Source organism: Acinonyx jubatus, chromosome C1 (genome assembly GCF_027475565.1).
Source record: "Acinonyx jubatus isolate Ajub_Pintada_27869175 chromosome C1, VMU_Ajub_asm_v1.0, whole genome shotgun sequence".
In the NCBI taxonomy this organism is placed as follows: Eukaryota; Metazoa; Chordata; class Mammalia; order Carnivora; family Felidae; genus Acinonyx; species Acinonyx jubatus.
In genome coordinates this window covers 27624522-27640405 of record NC_069381.1, presented here as the reverse complement: position 1 = coordinate 27640405, position 15884 = coordinate 27624522, and the positions used below count along the sequence as shown (strand labels likewise).

The window sequence follows — 15884 nt, the reverse complement described above, 5'->3', positions numbered from 1 at the left end:
GGATTGTAGTTCCGAGCGCCGCCGCAGTGGCGCGGGCCGGCGCAGGCCGCGCTCTCTATGCTCCGGGAGGACCGAGCGGCCAGGCTGTTGCCATGGCTTCCTAGTCCCGCCGCGGGAGGGAGGCGGCCCCGCCAGGCGCTCGCTAGCTTCGGCAACTAAGCCGACCGGGAAGCGGAAGGAATCCGGCGCGGTGGGTCCCGGACCCCGGGGCGGAGCGCGGGGGCGCCCGGAACCCCGGAGAGCGGCAGGGAGCGGGGGAAGCGCTTCCTTCCCGATTTGCGGAGTAGATTCCATCTCCCCACGCCCACCCCCACTGCTCCGTGAGTAGAGGTTCTTCGCCGTCCCATTTTCCCGATGGGCCAACAGGCTCGACGAAGCTAAGCGGCTTGCTCGAGGTCGCCCTCCTGGGAAGTGGCAGAGCCCATCCTAAAGCCCAGGACTGCCTCTTTGCAGTCACCGGGCAGCCCTAACCCTCGCTTGGGCGCATTCTGGTGAAGCCTGCGTGGGGGGTCGTTACACACACACCCCCGGCCCAATCCCCCTATCGGTGGTGTGGTCTGGCTTGCCACGCCTGATGCTGTCCTGCACAGCCCGGCTTGGGTTTGAGTGAGGTCGTAAGGAGGAAGTCCCCACCACCTCCCACTCAGGGTCTCAAAAGAGGGGATAGTCGAGACAGTCACGTGGATACAACATCAGGGCGCGTTGAAAGCAAAGTACGTTCAGTGAGATTGTTAGCCTCATTTAGCCTGTGGTTTCATAGATGTGGAAACAGGTTCAGAGACATGAAGTAACTGCCCTTGGTTTACAGAGTTTGTAGGTGGAGTGAGGATTTCAACCTATTTTTCTCTGCCTTCAAAACCTATGTGTTTTATATGCTGCCATGTTTTTGGTGTTGTTCTTTTTCAATTTACTTAAATGGTGGCTGTATGGTGTAGACCAGTCATTCAGGGAGCACGGGCCCCAGACCAGCAAGTCTCTGTTAACTAAGAACATGTTAAAAATGAACATTCTTGGGCTCCACCTCAGACCTACTAAGTTTGCAAGTTGGGGGGAGGGGGGGAGGGAGTCCAGCTTTCTGCGTTTTAACATGTCCTCAGGTGATTCTGATACTCACATTTGAGAACTTCTGGTGATTCATGCAGGGGTTATGATAAAGTGCAGATTCTTTCTGCAGGTCTGCGGACAGACCAGAGATTCTGCATATCCCTAACACCACGTGCCTGAGTGATGCTGAGAGTTCCGGTCCACAGACCGTATTTTGAGCAGCAAGGGTGTAAACGACATTTAGAGCAGCAGTTCTCAAACTTGGATGCACGTGAGAATTAGTTGGGGAGCTTTGAAAAAGAGGATACCTGGACCCCACCCCTGACCAAATGAATCAGAACCTCTGGGGTGTGGCAGCAGGTAAAAACTCACCAGGTGACTCTAACATGCGGCGAGGTTTGGGGAGCACTGGTGTGGGGTTTGGAGTCAGGCAGCTGTAGATTTGAATCCCAGCACCTCCGCTTATCAACCGTGTGACCTTAGGCAAGTCACTTAATGTCTCTTGGCCATATTTTCCCTACTTATGAAGTGAGTAGGAGTAATTCTTGGCCTCTCCGGGTAGCGTGAGGCTTCTGTGAGATGTGTAAGGCACCTGGCATCGAAGGGTGTTCCACAGACCCAGAAACCCGGGAGGTAGGCAGACTTGCAGAAGTCTGCGCTGGGAATTACACGTAGGGCCTGTTGGAGGGGAGTTGGCGACTGGGCCCGCTCGCCTGCTACAGCTCCCGTCTGTGTGCTCCTCCTCCCGCAGCCGACAGCCCTCAGTGTGGAAGAATGGCCGTGAGCCACTCGGTGAAGGAGCGGACCATCTCTGAGAACAGCCTGATTATCCTGCTGCAGGGCCTCCAGGGCCAGGTGACCACTGTGGACCTGCGCGACGAGAGCGTGGCCCGCGGACGCATAGACAACGTGGACGCTTTCATGAACATCCGCCTGGCCAATGTCACCTACACGGACCGCTGGGGGCATCAGGTCGAGCTGGATGACCTCTTCGTGACAGGCCGTAACGTCCGTTACGTCCACATCCCGGATGATGTGAACATCACGGCGACCATTGAGCAACAGCTGCAGGCCATCCACCGGGTGCGCAACTTTGGCGGCAAGGGCCAAGGCCGGCGGGAATTTCCCTCCAAAAAGTATAAATGAGCCGAGCCCCCGTCCCCACTCAAGTTCCCCTGGGGTTCTGCCGAGCCAACCGCCTGTGCCGCCTCCCTGCCCAGAGCCCAGAGAGCGCGCAGGGCCAGCCCAGAAACGGGTGTCTCTGAGAGACACCCCTGTCACAGCTGCCTTTCGCAGGGTCCCATCTCCTAGGCCCCCCCTGGGATCCTGTCTCTCTGCCTGTGGCCTTGAGGCAGGGGACATTGATCACCTTGTGATGATTTGCATCAGAATCTGATTTACTGATTTAGGGAATCTGCCAAGTAGTTTCCAACCCTCTCCCAGTGAGAGTTACCAAGTGTACTTAGCCTGGGCCACCCTCAGTGTTCCGGTTTCCCACAGTTGTTTTTCTTTCTCATAAAACTTGGATGCAAACAAGTCCATGCCGCGTGCTTCCTCTGACGTGTGCTGGGCTCCGTCTTGTCCTGCCTAGTAGGGCAGTGGCGCTCACACTTGCAACAGATTGCAATCACCTGTCCCACCATCAGTTCAGATTTCATTGGCATGGGGTGTAGCTTCTGAGGTGATACTAATAAGCAGCAGGTTTTGAGAATTGTAGGCAAGTGCTTCAGTCTGGCCACATGGAAGGTGGCTTTTTCGGTGCAGATTCCCTGTTGAGGTTGTCTGTCTCATTGCTCTTTCCTGAGGTAGAGAGGTTGAGGGAATCCTGGGCCCCCCCCTCAAGTGTGGCAGCTCAGCCAACAGCAAGAGATCAGGCTCCAGTTCTGAGAGTTTTGGGGTCCTCAGGGAAGAAGGGGTGCTCAGGGGTAGAACCCAAGTCTTTGTTGTAGCTGCCTCGCGGCCATACCAGCATGACCACAGGCAAACGACCATCTCAATAAAAGCGGCTGTGTCCTCATCACATCTCCACAGAGCAGCTGCCGTGTGCCAGGCCCTCAGCTGAGCACACATTGTCGAATAAGATTTGGTCCCTTCCAAAGAGGGGCTTACAATCTAGTGGAGGAGGTGGTCCAGAACCACGAGATGAAATCCAGCCTGAGAACCTGCTGCGCTAGAGTCCTGAGTAAGGCAGGGCCTTTGGCCTCAAGATGCTTTCATTTCTTGAGGGGGACTTGAGAGGAGCGTTCACTTGGGCACTAGCAGCCCGAGGGCCCCGCATTCATGTTCTCGCCCAACGTGAATCAAAGCGTCGTCCTTGGACCGCCTCATCAGAACCAACTGGGATGTGTCTGGAAAAGCCAGTTTCCTGGCTCCAATCTGGAACCCAGGGATCTGCCTCAGTAACATCCACACAGCCACCCACCATGATTCTTCTGAATACTGTGTATTTCATTGCCTGGAGGTCCCAGAAGTCCCCAAGACTTGACCTTTGCCTTCGGGAGAGAACAGTGGGTCCTAGCAGGGAGAAAACAACTGTTTCCAGGCCCCGCTGACGGCTAGAGTTAAGGGGAGCGATGCCACAGGGTGGCTGCTGCTAAGAGAAACCAGAGGGCAGGCACGGAAGGGAGGCCCTCACTGTGGGAATGTCTGTGTACTTGCGGGAAGCGGGGGAGCCACCCCATCTGGAGTAGTGAACTGGCAGGGAGTCCCACAGCGGCCCCCATTGCAGACGTTTCCCACATGTCTGCAAATGTTTCCAAACTTGAAGAGGGCTCATGCTAAGAGTGTGGCCTGGAGATGAAGGAGAAGTCCAGCTCTTTTAAAGGGTGTGCCGGGACTTCTGCAACCTCAGCAGAGCAAGGAGGAGCCCCCAGGCCGGGGAGGGAAGTGGGAAGGACAGTTGAGAAGAGGGGCTCAGGCCGAAGCCCTGTGTCCTCTTTCCAGAAGCATCGTGCGCCAGACCCCGATGGGCCCTCCGTCGTCCCCAGATGAGGTGCTGGAAGGATAGACCAGAAGGAGGGGAAATGGGCCTGCTGAGACACGCTCGTGCTGAGCCCCTGGGATAGAGCACAGCGAAGTCTTTAAGCCCCGAGGATATGGGTCTCCTGGCATCTGGTCCTGGGTTGTCGGGGGGAAGGCTGCCAGAGGTCCAGGAAGGCTGGAGGGAGGGAGGTCAGTGCCCACTGGCCTGTGGCAAGCCGAATTCCCTAACTGCTGCCCACCCTTCGTGCCACAGGTATCGCTAGTGACAGTGCTAGCTACTGAGGGAACATCAAGACAGACAAGGGTCCTGCCCTCAGGAAGCTGACATTCTAGACGGGGAGACTGACAATAAAAAAAGTAAAAATTCTTACAGTTGTCATGAAGGAACTAAACAGGGTACTTGAGAGAGAACACGGAGGTGGTTTTATTTGGGAAAGTATGGTCTGAAGAAGCAAAATGTAAACCGAGAAGGAGACTGCCATTTCAAGAGCCAAGGGAAGGCAGAGGAAACTACCAGTGCAAAGGGCCTAGGTGGGAACGCTTGGGGGCTGGGGGCAATAACAGAGCACCACTGTGACTATCGGAGGGGGGAGAGGCAGGTGAGGCTAGAGAGAGGGACGGGGCTGGGGCATGTGATACCAAGCCTTGTGGGTAAGGAGTGTAGCTGCTTCCAGTTTCCCGTGTGTGAGAAGTAGACCTTGAATTTTTCCTAATTCAACGGAGTTCCTATGTCACCCCATTCAGCCAGAGTGGCAGAAACTTAACTGCGGTCGATTCAAAGTTCTCACTTTCCTTGGAACTGGTCGAAAGTCAGGGCATTTCCTCTTAACGTGCCCAAGGTGGGAAAGGCGGTCTGGTCTGGTACTCATCCAATCACACATCCACTGAGATGTCCTCATTTTCTCCTGGTCCTTTGTCATCAGTCTGCTAAGGCTACCACCAACCCAAGGCCCCTTCAGGAGTCACCCATACCCCTCTCAGCGTTCAGAATTTTATTCTGCTTTTCCCAGGAGATTCTTAGGCCCTTGGGCTAGATAGGCCCTGTTTGCCCAAATGCAGCACACAGCTGTTTCTTCAGAGGGTTTTGTTACTTCCTGGCACTGCCCCCAGGAAAAGAGCACAATTCTTCGTGCTCCCCAGTCCCTGAGACCCAGCTGATACTGTCCAGCTGAAAGCTGAGGAGAAGCTTGTCTGTTCTCAGGGACCACCCTAAGTCTCAAGTCTCCCACATGCCCCTTGCTACAGTTTTCTAAATTTGTACGTGCACAGACATTCTCCCATTCCTCCCTGAAGGCTAGGCTTTCGGAATTCAGAAGCTAAAAATGAGCTCTGCATTCTGTTGCATCCTTTGTTTCCCGAAGCAATGAAGGCAGAGCAACCTAACTATCTGCATAAGGAAAGGAAGGGACACCAAGGAAAAGATGAAAAACCCATTTCCAAATGTTGTCTTCCCCTTGGGTTTGTTTTGCTACTCATTGCTTCAGTCTTCATTCAAGCACGTGCAAAGACCAACGTGGGGGGCCCAGCTGATGACTGAGCCCCCAGGAATTCTGAGTGCTCAGGTGGGCTGATGGGTCCCCACCTCGCCCTGCCTTCCTGGAAAGAAGAGTGCAGGGTGGAAGGGTCTCTGTCATTCGGGGGAGGGGACTGCCAGGGTGGGCACACTGCTTGAAGTTCAGATCTCCCTGGGCCCATACAAGTGACAGAGCACCACCGGCTGTCAGCTGGCTGCGACACGAAGAGAGCATCCAGCTCACTGAGTTCCATCCTCAGCTGAAGGGGCCCCGAGGCAGCAGAGGTCCCTTGAGCTCCTGTCAATGTTCCAGAAAGGACCCGGAGAAACAGCACATGGTATGTGAAGGGTGACCAAGCTGGTATGCTCTCTGCTTCGGGCTGGAGTTACTCCGATCACAAGCCCTAGCAGCTGTAAAATGAGGTTATAATCAATAAAAAAGGAAGAAATGACTTGATGTAGGTTTAGAGGAGACAAAATCTTATCAGATATGAGGCTCATGAGGGAAGTTTGATGGCAAGAAGACTGGGAACCACTGACCCAATTCAACTCTGTCATCTTACAGTTTAGGAAACTGAGGCCTGGTTTCCCCAGGGGGAAGGGGAAGGGCTCTCCCCAGGTCTCATGGTGAAGTGAATGGCTGAACGTCAAGATGGCCATCATAAATAGCTACCACTTGCTGCTGATTGAGGGCCAGGGCCTGGGCTGGGGGCTGCAGGAGGGCAGAGCCGTAGTCTGTTTGGTCCCCCTGGGTCCCTGCCATCTAGCTCAGTGCTCTGCACATAGCAGGCACACCATAAATCTTCGTGAAATGGAAGAGTCCTCTCCTTTCATCATTACAACTTTGGAGGTGTATATTAATAGTTTCATTTTACGGATGAGCCAACAGGCCCAGAGAGGTTACGTGACTCGCTCAAGATCGAAGAGCCAGTGACCAACACGGTGGGGATTTGAACCCAAGCCTGTATGACTCACACTCCGTGATCTTGACTACTGCGTTACACTGTTCTGCTTCCCACCACTCCCGACATCACACCGATGGCAAAGATAAGCAGTGTCTCTGCTCACCTCAGTGGTGGTGCCCACCGGGTGTGGTGCTGGCATTCAGAACTTGTCATACCCGGGCCCTGGGGCTTGGCCATAAGGAGAAGCCAGAAGCCAGCAGTGAGTAGGGTTCGCTGGGTTACAGAAGCCTGTGGAAGCTCCTCAGGGTTGAAGGTTTCTTCCTCTCCTTCTGTGATAGGCAGATCCGCCTATACCTCGTCAAGCAACCATCTCTGCTGTTGTGACAGGCGTCACTTTGTTATGGCAGTACCATCTGCCAGTATGCCCAAAGTTGGAGAGCCAGCAGGCAGCAGGAGAGTATGTCACCGTGTGTGTGTGTGTGTGTGTGTGTGTGTGTGTGTGTGTGTGTATGAGTGAGAGAGAGAGAGAGAGAGAGAGAGATGCAGCAGTCTCCTCATGTTGGTGGTGTCCTGAAATGAAATATTTTTCATTTCCTCTGGCTGGCACCTTTCATTTCTATTCATTACCTCTCCTCCCCTCTTTTTCTTCCTTCTCCTCTTCTTTGTTAAAATCCTATATTTTGAAGCAACTGAAGGTCTGGGGGGGGGGGGTTGGGGGGGGGATGGTGGTGTCAGCTCCAAGTGATTCATCTAGCTGATAATTAGAGCCCTGGAAAACCCAAAACTCACTCATTCCTGGCAGTCAGGGCTTCCGGAATCCTTAGGCTTTTCCCTTTGTCAGGCACAGAAGCTGGGGGGCTGTGGCCGGGCCTCTTTGTACCTGACTCAGTCCCGAACTTTACGGAAGCCCTGTAACAGAAGTGAGTGTGAGCACTCTTGCTGGCCAGGTCCCTTGAAAAGCTGTTTCCATACTCCCTGAATCTTCTCAATGATCCTGTAAGGCATTATCCCTATTTTGACAGTCCGGGAAGGTCAAGGAACTTAACGTGGAGTCACTCAGCTTGTGGGAGATGCAGCAAGGACTCAAATCTAACCCTTTTAGAATCTGCCACACTTGGTTCAAATCACAGCCCTGCCATTATTAGCTATGCGCCTTTGGACAAGTTTCTTTCCCTCTCAGAGCTCTAGCTGCTGCATCTGTAAACAGACTCCCAACACTGATGTCTCTAAAGTGCTGTAACACAGCAGTGGGAGCTGTTTTGATTCCTGCTGTCACTTAGCCCTATCAGTTTAGTGGGCACCAGGCATTTAGAGAGACAAAGAGACGGACAGGAGAAGGCAGCCAGACTCAAGTCACATCACCTCTCATGTCCTGGCACTGCCTGTGTGGAGACGACAAATGCATATCCATGTGCACCTGGCCACACGCCCCTAAGAAAACCCAGCGGTGCACACCGGCTTGGACACATGTGCCCACACATGAATACAGAGTGCCCCAGGAGATAGCTGGAAAGACACCCAGGAGTTAAGACAGTCACATGCGGCCAGCACTCTAGCTCACACCTCTGAGACAAAGGAGTGGGGCCATGGCTGTTGGTGCTGCTGCCACTGAGCCCTTCTAGCTGCTTCTGGGTGCCAGAGGAGGGAAGCCAGGCTCTCAGAGGGCCCCAGTGAGTCACCCGCCTGATGCAATCCCTTTAAAGGGCTCATCTGCTGGTGCAAGAAGCTGATTCATGGAGGGCGTGGTTGCTGGAGGAGGAGGAGAAAGGGACCGAAACTGCAGCAGGAGGGACTGAGGCTAGATAGCTGGAATCGTTAATAGGATCTTTTCACTGTAAACCTCCCTGGTCAAGACTCCAGAGATCTTCAGGCTGAAGCAGGGTTTCTACAAAGGCGAGGGGCCCAGAGGGAAATAAATTGTGAGGGCTGAGACAGGAATTCTGTCATTTTATTGAGCCTAATTCCAGCGCTCTCCGCACAGGGCTCCAGAAACCGAGAAATGGAGATCAAGGAAGAGCCATTTCTCTGACAAATGCACTGCGCTGGCCGATCTTCCAGCTGCGGAAGACTTCTCCAAACCCAGCAGGGCGAGTGTAGGGCACTCGAGGTCCTGCGGAGTCGGGGCGGGGGCGGTGTCTGCGTCCCAGCCTCACCGCAGACGTAGATAAGCGGTAAGTACCGCCCCTTTAGAGTCTCAGTCTCCAATCGTTTCACAGGTTTCGGCCCAGACCTCACTCTGAGCCAATCGTCAATCGGATTCCGGACTCTTGCCTGAAGGCTTCCGCCCATCTTCAAGATGGCACCCCAATCCGGAGGCCGTGAGAGCGCAGACACAGGCGAGGGGCGGGGTCCGGGAAGAGGGGTGGGGCTGCGGCTCTGGCCCGAGAGGAGGGGGCGGTGCGTCACTTCCGTTGTCAGGTGGCGGCGCCGCAGCCATGGAGGGAGGCGGCGGCGGCGGCGGTGGCGGCTCGGGTGGCTGCGCTGGGAGGCGGCGGTGAGCGGCTCCCACGCCCCCGGCCCGGCCCCGGCTCCCCGGGACGGAGCGCCGAGCAGTCCTGGCTCCGGGCTACGGACTATGGGCGAGCAGCGCTGAGCACCGGGGGAAGGTGAGGGCGGGGGTCCCGGAGCGGGGAGCCGGGCGGGGGGTGGGGGTTGGCGCGGCGGGCCTCAGCGGCTGTGGCACGGGGACCGGGGTGACAGCCCGAGGCCGTCCCGGTGCTACAGAAATGGCAACAGTGAACGCCCTCTCCCCTTCTGGGGTCTGCCCTTCCTGGGCGGCGGGGGCGGGGACTGCTGCGCTCGGGGTACCGGGCGGCCTCGGGGAGCCTGGGTCCCGCCGTAACTCTAGGAGGTGGGCGCTGCCAGCCTTGCCCGGAGTCATTCGGCTAGTTAGTGAGGCCACCGACGTTTGAACTCAGCCAGGTCTTCCCCAGGAGACACCCTCTGCTTCTCCATGCTTCCCTCCCGATCCCGAAAGGGACTTGAAAGTTAGAACGAGTCCCCAAGGCGGGCCAGCCAGGGCTTCCTCCAGGAGTCCTCACCCGTCGCTGCTGGGGAAATTTTCGCATCGCGGGAGGCGTTCAGATGCGGGTCAGAGCTACCTGCTTGCCAGTGCTGCGTTTGGCCGGCCTTTTCCAAGGAGAGAGCACGCCGCTGTGGTCAGTTTCACCTGCTGTGCCGGGTCTGGCCCGCCCATTCCCACGCGACTCGGCCACACCTTCCAGGCGGTGGGTAAGGGCTTTGGGATTTCCGATGCTACGTTCTCTGCTAACCCCCACTCCCTAGGTTTGATGCCCGTTGGCGGAAGGAAGAGATGACAGCTGCCTTCGGTGGCAGAGTAGACTTTGCTCTGTTTTAAGTCACGGGAGAAACCGGTTGGCTTTGGTTGGTTTTGAGAGCAGTGGGGAAGAAGGTAGTTACTCTGGGCTGGGCACCTTTCCCTCTTGGCTTAGTTTTGCATGAGATAAGGAAGAGCAGAATATGTCATTGTAAAGCCAAAAGAATCCTTGTTTGTAAACAGTGCTTGTGAGCTGTTCCAGCACTCCTTGCTGGCCCTGCTCTGCCAGTGGTTTGTGGAGGTTGCTCTCATTTATTCATTCATTCCCCGCATGACAACAACAGTGTCCTTGCCTAGAGAGGCAAGTACCCTATGGTATAGTGGTGACGAGTGGGCTTTGGAGCCAGACTTCCTGAGTTCAAATTCTGGCCCTGCAGCTTCTAAACGTGTGTCAGTAGGCATGTGGTATAAGCTGTCTGTGCCTCAGTGACCTCATCTGTAAAATGGGTGATTACCTAGCGCTGTTGTGAAGGTTTAAAAAGTTAACACATGTAGGGGCGCTTGGCTGGTTCAGTTGGTGGAGGGTGTGACGCTTGATCTCGGGATCGGGAGTTCAGGCCCCACGTTCAGTGTAGAGATTACTTAAAAATAAAATCTTTAAAAAAATTGGGGCACCTGGGTGGCTCAGTCGGTTAAGCGTCCGACTTCAGCTCAGGTCATGATCTCTCAGTTTGTGGGTTCAAGCCCCACGTCGAGCTCTGTGCTGACAGCTCGAGCCTGGAATCTGTTTCAGATTCTGTGCCTCCCTCTCTCTCTCTCTGCCCCTCCCCCACTCATGCATTTTCTCTCTCTCTCTCTCTCTCTCTCTCTCTCTCTCTCTCTCTCTGAAAAATGAATAAACCTGAAAAAAAACTTTTAAAAAATTAACACATGTAAAACACACAGAACCATATCTGCCACATGATACATGTTACCTATTATTCTTATTTCAAGAAGCTCATGGTCTGGGTAAGGGAGACTGATCTGTAAACAAGTAGTTAAAATAGGTCTAAAAAAGCTAGTAGCAGCAGGCACAGGGCTGTAGGAGCCCACAAAGATCCTGGGAAGACTTGGCAGAAGTGATGACCCTGGAGCTGTGTCTAGAAGGATGGAAGGCTTAATCAGTGAGAATGAAGGGGTAAGGTGTTCTACTTAGAGAAAGACAAAGGCACGCATAGTTTGGGGTTTTCCTAAATAAAAGCTTTAATTTACTTATTCATTTAAGTAATCTCTACACCCAACGTGGGGTTCAAAGTCACGACCCCGAGATCAAGAGTCACATGCTCTTCAGACCGAGCCAGCCAGGAGCACCTGAGTACACGCATAGTTTACTCCAGAAACCTCAGATTGTTCAGTATGGTGGTATGAAAGTTGACATGGTGCAAAGTAAGGCAGTTTAGGCTGACAAGGGAACGCCACGTTAACAAGTTAGGGCTTTATGCCAAGGGCAGTGAAAAGGTTTCTAAGCAGAGGAGTGACATGATCGGATCTGTGTTTTAGAGTGATCTCTCTGGAGTTGGTTCCAGCTGAGGAGGGGAGAGCCAGGACTGGAGTCATCTTTAGAGGCCCTTGCAGGCCTCTGAGTAGGGAGAGTTGGTGCCAGGGTGGGGGATCTTTGCTGAGAAAGCCCTGGATGCCATGGGTGGCAGGTGGCAGGCTCCCTGCCTTGCTCTGAGCTTCTCTGCCCGGCACAGAAGTACCTGGTGCATGTGTCCCTCTCGTCCTAGGATTGCAGGTCACACAAGCACCGCCTTCTCCAAAGGCCTGTGGCCGGGGGTGCTGCGCTTGCTCCCGTGTGCCTTTCGTTTGACCTGGGAAGGTAGCAGACTGTGGGCGTTAAGAACCTATTTGGCTCTGCGGTAAGACAGATCTGAGTTCCAATCCCAGCCCTGCTGGTCGCTAGAGGTTACTTATTCTCTCCATGGCCAGCCTTCTCATCTATAAAGTGGGGACAGTAAGGCCCCTCCCTAGGAGGGCAGTTGTGAGGATTAAGTAGGACGTTGCAGGTTGAACACTTAGCACACACTGAGAAATACTTGGTAAGTATTATTACAGACTGCAGGAAAGAACTTCCAAGAATTAGTGGGAGCAATTAGTCGCAACTGGAACTCATCCCTTGGAGCTGCCAGGAGCTGTCAGAAGTGTCCTGAGGGATCGCAAGATCACAGAATTTCATTGTATTCTTTCTGAAAAGGAAATCTGTGGGGAGTTTACCCAGTCTTTATGGGAGCCATGCGGATGATTCAGCTCAGCTCTTTAAGAGAACCATTTTGGGGGACACCTGGGTGGTTCAGTCTGTTAGGCATCTGACCTCGGCTCAGGTCATGATCTCATGGTCCATGAGTTCAAGCCCCACATTGGGTTCTGTGCTGACAGCTCAGAGCCTGGAGCCTGCTTCGGCTTCTGTGTCTCCCTCTCTCTCTCTCTCTGCCCCTCCCCTGCTCATGCTCTGTCTCTCAAAAATAAATAAATGTCAAAAAAAATGTTTAAGAATCATTGTTTTTAAAAATAGAAGAGTATTGTACTTTAAAGTATTCATGACAGAAAAGATGTTTAGAGGTTCTTCCGTGTGTCCCTATTAGATACCCTTGTCTGGTATCTGAATTAGTATCACCAAGAAGCATCACACACATTGATGTATGTAGTGGCTCAAAATCCAGGGCTCCATATGTGGCTGGGGTGTGCTGGGTGCCAGGGGCAGAAGGAGAATAGAGAGGTAGCCCCTGCCCTGGAGGAGCTTGTGGTCTAGCAGGGGCCTAACCAATGAACACTCGCATAGTTTGGCAAGTCTTTCCCAGAAGTCTTGTAGCATGTAATGGGAACCAGGAGGAAGGAGCAGTTCCACTGGGGGATGTGGAGGAGACTGGGGAGAGCTTTGGGAAGGCCTCAGAGTTTAGCTCCCAAATGGCGAGTAGAGTTTTCCGAGGGCTCACAAGGCACCCCAAAGGGGGGAACAGTGTGGCACAGGCCTGGATGCATGCTGGTGTATGTGCATCTTTAGCAACCACAAGAGGTTCTAGCACAGGGTGTGAAGGGACCTGGCTGTAGGATGTGCTGGAGAGGTAGGTACCAGTCTAAGATGCTTGAACTTCTCAAGATCTTGTGATGGAACGCTTTGTTTTATGTGGAGGGAACACCATTAGGCCTGCATCTTCCCAAGAGCCCTCTAGCTGCGGGTGGAGGGTAGACTGGGAAGAGAGTGGGTCTGGAGTCCAGGAGGAGGCTGTTGTAATGGTCAGAGCAAACCCTTGTGTGGGCCTGGATCAGGGCAGAGGCATTTGGGATGGAGAGGAAGGGCAGAGATCAGAGCTGTTTGAGGAGAAATCAGTAGGACTCTAGGAATATTCGGAAGGGATGGTTGAGGGAGGAGCAGTGGTGGCAGGTGACCCACAAGTTCCTGGTTTGGGTGACATAGTGAATGGTAGTGCAGAGGCTTGGGAGAAGACAGTGGCCAGTGAAATCTGCCCGCTCTCTTCAATAAGATCCGAGTGCATCTCACAGGACAGCATCGGTTGTAAAGTCTGTGGCACCCTGTCCAGCTTGGGGCCAGGCTTCCCTCTGGTTATGCCTGAGTCAGCACCTGGGAGAAGGGCAGCTCCCCTCCCTTCACCTTTCCTCTGCCCAGATTTGCCCAGGGAGGTGACCTTGTGCAGTATTTCAGAAACTCAACTGGCTGAGTCTGCAAAACTTGTGTAATTTCTCCAGCCTTCAGGTGGCCCTGCAGAGCAGCTCTTTACTCTGCGCCATCCACACTGCTTCAGCTGATGGGGTCCTGGTCAGCAGCATACCTCTAGGTTGTATATGGCTTTCCCATTGTTTCCTGGAGATCTTATCTGGAAAGAGATCTTGAGATTGGATTTACTCCCTAGGCTGGGTTAGCAGACTCTGTCCCTCTTCTCAAGAAGGAGAGGTGTCTGCCCGAGGCCACCTAGGACTCAGAGCCACCAGAGAGATGAGAGGAAGTTGCCCTGGTGCCCTTGTCTCCGAGCTCTATGGGAGTGCAGAGCTAGACCAGAATCGATTGTGCTGTGCAGAGAGTGTGCTGGGGGACAACAATTCAGACAGGCCCTTCGGAACGGGGGAGATTTTCACAAGATTTGTCCTTGGGTTTGTGGGGTAAAGAAGGTAGAAGAGAAAGTGGCCTGAAACGAGAGCATTTCTTCCTCTCCCACCTGCTCAGGTGACACTGTGGCCTTGCAGCAGGTGGCCCAGGGCCCACAGCAGCCCTGCATATCCTCCCAGGATCTGTAAGACCCATGAGAGAAAAGGATGGTGTTGTTTGTTTTTATTTATACTGTCTTAGAGATGGTCCCATTCTGGCACATGGATGCTTGGGTTGTTTTTCATTATGGATGTGCGTAATGTATTCAGCAAGCTCTCTACTAATAAATTTAGGTTATTCTCTGTCTTTTGCTCTCCAAACAGAGCTGTAGTAACCGCCTGCATATATATGATTTGGCCCACCTTAGGGATGTGCAGGATTCTAGAAGAGAGGTTGCTGCTTCAGAGTACCTTTTATTATTATTATTATTATTATTATTATTATTATTATTTCTTGAAGAATTTCTAGGCCTCCTTTTAATAAACTTGAGTGGCCTGATTTTGCTCCAGTGAGCAAAGGTAGTCTTTTGGGTTGAGGTGCCCCATCCTGTGGGGACACTGAGGAGTCCTTGCCCTGAACAGGCTGCAGCTCTGTGGTGGTCATCCTCTTCTGATTGATGGCAGTCTACCTCAGGAGTGAGTTCAGGCTCCCCAGAGCTTTCACCATCCAGTAGTATACAGGCTTGATGATTTCCAAGCAAGTCTAGTTTTTGGGAAGCCCCAGAGAAAACTGAGAAGGGCTCTTGTCATTCAGAGTGAAGCTGTGCTCTCTAAATATGTTTATAGACTGCCGCCTACTTGGCAAAAGAGACAGAAGATGTTTAGCCTTTAAAGAGTCTGTGACCCAAGGATCCAGGAAGAAGAAACAGTAGCCTGGACATTGTGGTGGGAATTGGCAAGAGCAGGACTGATGTGCCTGTCATTTGTCTTTGGGTTTGGGGCAGAGCTGGTTTGGGGTGTGATAAGGAGACAGCAGGTGCTTGTAGAGAGAAGCTCAGTTCCTTGGAAGACCTTAGCACTGGCTAGCCCAGAATTCGGTGGGGCATTTGGAACCCCATTTCTGGCATCTGCCAGCCCTAGAAAGCAAGAGTCCTACAGTTTGCAGCGGGCGTGGAGCTCCTGGTGTTACTGTGTTTGGCATGAATTCCACAGGGTGCTTTCTCCTCTGACTGCTCTCCCAACGTGGTCCCTCCTGAAGGAACCGGAAGGAAACCAGCCAAAAAAAGGCAGATTGCCACCACCTTCCAGGTCCTTTGCTAAGTACTCAGCAGTACAGATTGAATGTTTCTCAGACTCTAAGGAAGGAGGGACTGTCTCTTACGGAGGAGAACCCCTAGGCTCAGAGATGTTAAGTAACCTGTCCACCGCTTCATAGGCAGTAGGAGCAGAGCCAGATTTCCAGCCTACGCTGTGTGATTCTAGAGCCCATGCCATGCCATTCACCCTGGCCCCACTCTGGCCCCAGGGAGTCCAACCCACGTGGAATCTTGGACTCATAGAGTTTTAGAGCTGGAAGGGTCTTTGGCAAAGCTGAAGCAGTCCTTTCTTTGCCAGAAGAATGGAAACTACCACTTTCTGGAGGCAGGTCCCTCCCCCTCCTGCCCTGTGGCTAGTGAGTAAGGAGACTATCCACCGTATCACTTAACAGTTAAGGGCCTAGGCTCAGATCACCTGGCTTCAAAGCCCACTTCTGCCACTTGCTCGTTGAGTGACCTTGAACCAGTCACTGACTGTCTCCAGCTTCATTTCCTCCCCTGTAAAATGGACATAATACTGCCTGCTCCTCAGGTAGTAATGGGGATTAGACATGAGGTGTTATTGTCTGTAGCAGGTTCAGACTAATTTCTAGTCCGCAGTCAGGACCCAGGGGCGGCTCTGATGAGGCCCAGCTAAGCTCTTTGCTGGCGGGTCTGCGAGTGTTCTGAAAGAGGCATCGTGAGCCAGGTTCCAGGTCTCCAGTTCGAATGCTTTGGTGGTCCTCCCAGCCCCTCTGGATGCCAGCTGGCGAGCAGGAAATTCCTTC

At 53.4% G+C, this 15884-nt stretch overlaps 2 protein-coding genes across 5 annotated transcripts in view; both read left to right on the top strand.

The window, feature by feature from the left end:
* Positions 1-2578, top strand: LSM10 (LSM10, U7 small nuclear RNA associated). 3 transcript variants are annotated; one of them, XM_015070309.3, is made up of 3 exons: positions 189-320; positions 1175-1404; positions 1796-2578. In XM_015070309.3, exons 2-3 carry the CDS (start codon positions 1374-1376, stop codon positions 2188-2190), a joined length of 426 nt encoding a protein of 141 aa, XP_014925795.1. In that variant the 5' UTR covers positions 189-320; positions 1175-1373; the 3' UTR covers positions 2191-2578. The 3 variants fall into 3 exon arrangements, with proteins under 3 accessions (XP_014925796.1, XP_026915442.1, XP_014925795.1); XM_015070310.3 differs by lacking the exon at positions 1175-1404 and having other exon boundaries at positions 1-320; XM_027059641.2 differs by lacking the exon at positions 1175-1404 and having other exon boundaries at positions 50-190.
* Positions 2579-8219: 5641 nt separating this feature from the next.
* STK40 (serine/threonine kinase 40) overlaps positions 8220-15884 on the top strand; it is a 40121-nt gene continuing 32456 nt past the window's right edge. The window contains exon 1 of one of the 2 annotated variants that reach the window (XM_027059650.2): positions 8220-8615. The gene's annotated coding sequence lies outside the window, so the exon portion shown is untranslated. Of the gene's footprint in view, positions 8616-8847; positions 9051-15884 lie in introns of those variants that run through there. The other variant, XM_027059649.2, reaches the window with a different exon arrangement.

Bases quoted from the DNA above. Each gene is read 5' to 3' on its own strand.
- LSM10 (XM_015070309.3), top strand. From the start codon at position 1,374: ATGAATCAGAACCTCTGGGGTGTGGCAGCAG. The intron at 1,405-1,795 runs GTAAAAACTCAC...CTCCTCCCGCAG, and splicing joins CCTCTGGGGTGTGGCAGCAG to CCGACAGCCCTCAGTGTGGA.